Consider the following 6,204-nt stretch of genomic DNA (forward strand, 5'->3'; position numbering starts at 1 on the left):
CGCGTGACCACAATCCTGACCAGGGTGGAGTCATCTGTGCCGGCACCTTTCATAGAATAGTAGAGTCTCTCAGCAAAGAAGGCAGGGCGGTTCAGAGCACACTGCACTGCAAGTTAGAGATGAATCAGTTATGAAATCATTACTTGATAAACGTGTCCACATTCCAGCCTCATTTATCATTTCTAGCCTGCCTCTGATCATTTTCTGTGTAATCATCTCAGAAATATGAGGTGAGTTGAAAATGTTCTCCCCCTTGATTTTTCTGAGCCTCCTTATTTCTTTCTAGATGCACCAGACAGGCTCCTTTCAATTCCAGAAGATTCCATCTGGCCCCCCAAAAACATATCCTCTCCATAGATGCAGTGGCTTAGATTCTTCACATTTTTCCCCTTACAGTGAGAAGAAGAATTGTAGCAACTGTGCCCTAGTAATATCTTACTTAAAAGGAATAATGAATACAATCTGAATTCCAGAAGTAAAATATATTATTTGGCTGAGAGAAGGATATGAATTAACACTCCAATATAAAAAAGAAAACACATATTCGAGCAAAGATTTGAGAATGATAAGAAATCTGACATGTTTTCTTTTAGGAAAATTAACTTAGCAAAGTCTCTTCCTGCAGATGGTAGAGATATACTAACTGTATATTATTAATTTAGCTACAATTACTATAGCACTTTTAGTAAGACATTCAATTGCTAATACCAATGTGGTACTAACACTCTCTTCAATCCCGTATTCTCCATGAGAATGAAATTTTCATTTCGTTAGACATCTGAATATCAGAACACCAGAAACTGGGTTTTTAATTTCAAAAGGGAAATGGGTATCATTGGGCTGAATATTTGAAAAGTGTTTTTGGGGGCTCGAAATGACACTGTGTGTGGTGGCACTCAGAGTTGCTTAGTGCTTTCCCATTCACCTTAATGAAAATGCTACAATGTATCATATATTCTTGCATAGTCCTCATGAAGGGCATATACAATAAGAATCAAATAATTCCAAAACAACCCTTACTGATCATGTCACCAACCATTCATAAGGAATTGCATGTAAAACCACAGAATCAACTCAGCCTCTGAATTAGCAGATTCCAGGAAGGCCATATTAATTATCATTACTTAATGGGAACAACTATTCAAAGCTTTATTCATTTATAAACAAAATAAAGCAAAAACAGAGAAGTTTCTTACAGATGGCCTTCAAACCACTTTCAACATTTCCGGAGAACTCACGGCTGACGCTGCTTAACAAATCTCGATTAGCCATCTGCAAACAAAAAGCATAGGAGTTAAAATATTTTCACACTTTAAAACAGAAGCCAGATCTTCAAAGAAAAGCTCATACCCTGGAATAAGCCTCCATGGTAGCTTTCAGCTGAGGAAAGCTTCTTGTGGCAAGAATCATGTTAAAGCAAGATTCATCGGTCCCCAGTCTCCCCTCGCCAGCTTGATAGAGGCGCTGAGCATCCTCCTGAGCCATCTGGTGGTTAACATTCTGGTTCTCGTCACGATTTCCCTGCAAAAGAGGAAGGCAGGAATGTTTTAATAACATTCTATTAAAAATTTTCTTTCCCATCTAGTCACTTTTGGATTTAAGGGACAATTTATTAAAGATGAATGCATAAAGTTTGTCATGTATATCTTTCATTTCCAAAGAAACTACACTAGTGTAACTTGTGCTTTATTATACTGCCTACTTTGGGTTTTCTAATATATGATCCTAGTTTAATGAAGTTATGTTAAATTGGGAGGTTTTCAGAGCATTGAGAGCCAAATTAAACCAGAAAAAGTTTCGTTTCCATAAAAAATTATGTACACATATACATGATTTCTACACCCCCCCCCCCATAAAAACAAAACTATCTCTACTAGGAGATATATGCATAAACTACCACTCAAATGAAGAAATCATAGTTCTCCTTAGCTGGGATTTATATGCATTATAAATTTATATGCATTAAAGATCAATATGCATTATACTCAATTCCACTTTGTCTTCATTTATGCAACTAAAAGCTAAAAGGTATGGGGCACCTGCTTTGTGCCAGGCTGTGTTAGTCAGGGTTCTCCAGATGAACAGAACCAACAGGGTGTGCTAGGTGGTAGGGACACAGGAGAGACAAGTCTCTCCCCTCAGGGAAATTAAGTCAAGGGAAGGAGACATATAATATGGTAGCTTCATGAACTTCCTTTCCTTCATCCAAGTGTAATCTTAATCTGTATATAAGGATTAATTATGAATGCATAACTAAAAACGATGCAGGAGCATTTTTAGAAGAAGCTATAAATACTTCCATTTCTGCTGGACTAGACCAATTGTATACCAAACTCTCCTCTGGGACAGGAGAGAAGGAGAGGGAAAGAGGAAGCTCGGAGCCTGAACAAAAGTCAAGTTTAGAAGTGCAGTTGGTTTCTCTCAAAAATAGACACACAAACCCAAACAAGGGAAAGGCTGTCCTGTAGAATCCCAGTGTCTAAGGAACAAAATGGAGAGGTGTTCCTTGAAGGTGGGAAAGTGTCTTCTGAAGAGCCCTGGGCACAAGGAATATGTAGAAGCATATTCTAAATGGATGACTGAATATATGGGGCTGTCGGAAAAGTCATGACGCATTTTTGCAATGAAAAATATAGAAAAAATACGTCATGACTTTTCCAACAACCCAATAGCACAGGAAAAGGTAGTGCTCAGGAAAATCTTTCCCCATTATTGCTGTTAGATTCAAACACACGATACAGTCCCATCTTCCTAGGAAGCCATTGCTCTGCTCGCTCCCTGGAAGAGGACCCTTTACTTTATAAAATGGCTGGGCCTTAAACCCTACATAAAGAGACACTCAGCACTTCATGTAAAGTCTCAATAATCACGTTTTAGTGTTAAATTTCTGTTCCTGTTGGCTTACTTCTTTGTTCTTTTTAAATGCTAACCTACTCCTCCACTCTGTTACTCCATTGTAGGTAAATTCAACTTCCTCCCACCAATGTTTCCTTTTCTCATTTCCACATCAGCTCACTAGAATGTACTATCTTTTCTGCAACTACTCCCTTTTGCTCTGAAGAGCCTCTCCCTACTTTGAGATCCCTCATGACTGTCCAATTTGTGTACTAGCAAAATAGCCTATAACTCCTGATATTGAATCAGTGTGCTAGTCTTTTACATCTCTTTCAAATATACCCTCAACATCTCATTGTAAGTGTGTTTATAGTATCATTCTAAATACCCTCTTTGAAGAATTTTCTGTCACCTTTCCAGCACTTTTGGGGAATCAGAATAAGGAAGGTGCTAATCACAATATTTCTGTAAATCCTGAAACGTTTTTCTGCATTTCTAGCTCTCTTCACACAACTCTCACCTCCACGGCAGTCCTGCACACCTTCAGTTAATGGCCCAGCTTAACTGGCAATACAATGCTAAGCTTAAAAGTACACATTCATCCCCATCCTAAGACACAGCCTCAGTTTGATTTCTAATTCCATACCACTTTAAAGAGGTTAATTTCTGATTCTTTACAAAAGCCAGGTCTGCTGAAATAAGTCTCAACAGTGACTACAAAGAAATGTATACACAAGGGCCGGCAAAGTGGCGCATTGGTTAAGAGCTGGCTTGGGACGCCAGAGGGCCCCGGTTCGGATCCCGCATATGAGGGCCAGTCACACTGCCCTCTACAGCTAAGATGCTGAACAATAGCTCAACCTGGAGCTGGGCTGCCTTGAGTCACTGGTGACGGCGTAGGCTGCAGCCCCTTCTGTAGTGGGTTGCCATGGGCTATCGTGTATAGCCAGCAGCCAGTGTGAGCGGCTAGGAGCCACCGTGAGTGGCCGTCCAGAAGTCGGCGACTGATCTGCCTCACCCGGGAAGAGCGCAATGATGGTGCCAACTTGGGCCAGTGAAGCAATGTCCTCCACAACTANTCGGTAATCTCCACTCGTGTCACTTGCAATCATTGTGCCCAGGGTCTTCTGGTACATCTGAGTGAAGATCTGTTTTATTTGGACAAGATCAATCTGCATGCAAGACATAGTTTTGATGTTAGAAAAAAACTGTCAAAAGGAAACTGGTACTTATTAGAATTATTCTTTCATAGTGAAAAGATCCTAATTACAATCAAAGCAGAGGGGAAAAAACACCATGGGACTGACTTTTATAGCTAGCATGCACACTAGTGCTGGCATCACACAATGAAGGTCTGCTTCACTGTTTCGTAAAAATATTAGACAAGAGAGGTACTAGTTTCATCTACTATTCCAAAAATATTAGACACTTAAAAACCATTTGATAAGATGGCTATTATCAAAAACACAGAAAAGTGTTAGCAAGGACATGGAGAAGTTGGAACCCTAGTGTATTGCTGGTAGGAAAGCAAAATGATGCAGCCACTGTGGAAAATGGTATAGTGACTCCCCAAAACAATAAAATAAAATAGAATTACCATATGATACAGCAATTCCACTTCTGGGTATACACACAAAAGTGAAAGCAGGGACTCAAGTATTTGTACACCCATGCTCAAAGCAGCATTGTTCACAATAGCCAAAAGATGGAAGCAACTCAAGTGTCCAATGATGGATGAATGGTGATGTATACATACAATGGGATATTATTCATTCTTAAAAAGGAAGGATATTCTGACACAAGATACAACATGGATGCACCTTGAAGATGTTATGCTAAGTGAAAACCAGTCACAAAAGGACAAATACTGTATGATTCCACTATATGAGGCACACAGAGTAGTCAAATACAGAGGGACGGAAAGTAGAATGGTGGTTGCCAAGGGTTGAGGAGAAAGAATGGTGAATTATTGTTTAATGAGTATGGATTTTCAGCTTTGCAAGGTGAAAAAGTTCTGGTGGTGATGGTTGTACAATGTGAATGTACTGAATGCTGCTGAACTCTTAAAAATGGTTAAAATGGTAAGTTTTATGTTATGTATATTTCATTGCAATTAAAAAAAACAAAAAACAAAAAGATCCTGGGGGCTGGCTGAGTGGCTCAGTTGGTTAAGAGAGTGAGCTCTGAACAAAAGGGTCACCGTTTCGATTCCCACATGGGCCAATGAGCTGAGCCCAAGCTGTGCTGCCGCTGAGCTGCCAACAGGTGGCAGGATGGCTCAGCTGGTGAGAGCATGTGCTCCTAACAACAAAGTTGCCTGTTCAAGATGGTGGGCTATGCCTGCCCGCAACTAAGACTGAATTTGGCACCTTGAGCTGAGCTGCCACCCAGATGGCTCAGGGGATAGAGCATGTGCTCTTAACAACGAGGATGCTGGTTCAACTCCTGTATGGGATGGTGGCTACGTCCACCCACAACTAATTGAACATAGCACCCTGAGCTGAGTGGTGCGTCTGGACTTGGAGCTGAGCTTGCTGCGCCCTCCACAACTAAGATTGAAGGGCAACTTGGCTTCCCCAATTCCCCAACACTGTTCCCCTCCTCCAACTCCCCAATTAAAAAAAAAAAAAAAGTTAAAAAAAAAATACCATATTCTGGTTGTTTTTTTAAAAATAATTTACCTTCTTTAGTATAATTTAGTAGTATATGCTTTCTTTCAATTAAAAAAATCAAAGAAAGGAAACATCTGAGGCTATATTTAGGCAAAGAGATAAAGATGAATTTTTAAAAAAAACTGTTCTATGATTAACAAGGTATACTAAATTGCAAGAATTTTTATATCCAATAGGATTAATCTACATAGGTCTTTCATACAATTTTTTACATAAGCACAAAGAAAACCAAAAGATAAACATCCCCCAACTTGCCATAAACTAGTCTTCTCCACAGACCTTCTCAAACAGGAAAATCTTTGGCACTGGGGCTTCACTGAGGTGCAGTACAGTAATGTGTTTCACTGCAGCGAGCCACACTCAGGCATGAGGGAAGCGGGCACTGTGCCTTATACAAACCCTACCAGCAGTAACAAAGACAGTTCTCTCTTAACATCATTCTTGAGAGACTGAGAAACTTTTAAGAAATCAACATTCAGGGAGCATTTCAGATCTTGCTCCTTGGCATATGTTCTAAGTTTAGCTCAAATAAACTCTTATAAAAAGAAAAAGAAATCTACATTCAAAATCAAGTAAAATCAGACACAAAGAGAAAGCCTCACCTCACTTCGCGTGACCACAATCCTGACCAGGGTGGAGTCATCTGTGCCGGCACCTTTCATAGAATAGTAGAGTCTCTCAGCAAAGAAGGCAGGGC

General features: G+C 39.9%; 1 protein-coding gene across 1 annotated transcript in view; it reads right to left on the bottom strand.

Annotated features, from left to right (window-relative positions):
* The window catches only part of ANXA7 (annexin A7), a 38,330-nt gene that overhangs the window by 10,541 nt on the left and 21,585 nt on the right, over window positions 1-6,204 (bottom strand). Inside the window, exons 10-13 of the mRNA XM_019624674.1 lie at window positions 6,110-6,171; window positions 1,351-1,581; window positions 1,197-1,272; window positions 4-106 (exon numbers count right to left, since the gene is read on the bottom strand). Of these exons, the coding sequence (XP_019480219.1) occupies window positions 4-106; window positions 1,197-1,272; window positions 1,351-1,581; window positions 6,110-6,171 (472 nt within the window). The remainder of the gene's footprint in view (window positions 1-3; window positions 107-1,196; window positions 1,273-1,350; window positions 1,582-6,109; window positions 6,172-6,204) is intronic.

The sequence above is a fragment of the Hipposideros armiger genome, unplaced genomic scaffold, assembly GCF_001890085.2.
Source record: "Hipposideros armiger isolate ML-2016 unplaced genomic scaffold, ASM189008v1 scaffold_15, whole genome shotgun sequence".
In the NCBI taxonomy this organism is placed as follows: Eukaryota; Metazoa; Chordata; class Mammalia; order Chiroptera; family Hipposideridae; genus Hipposideros; species Hipposideros armiger.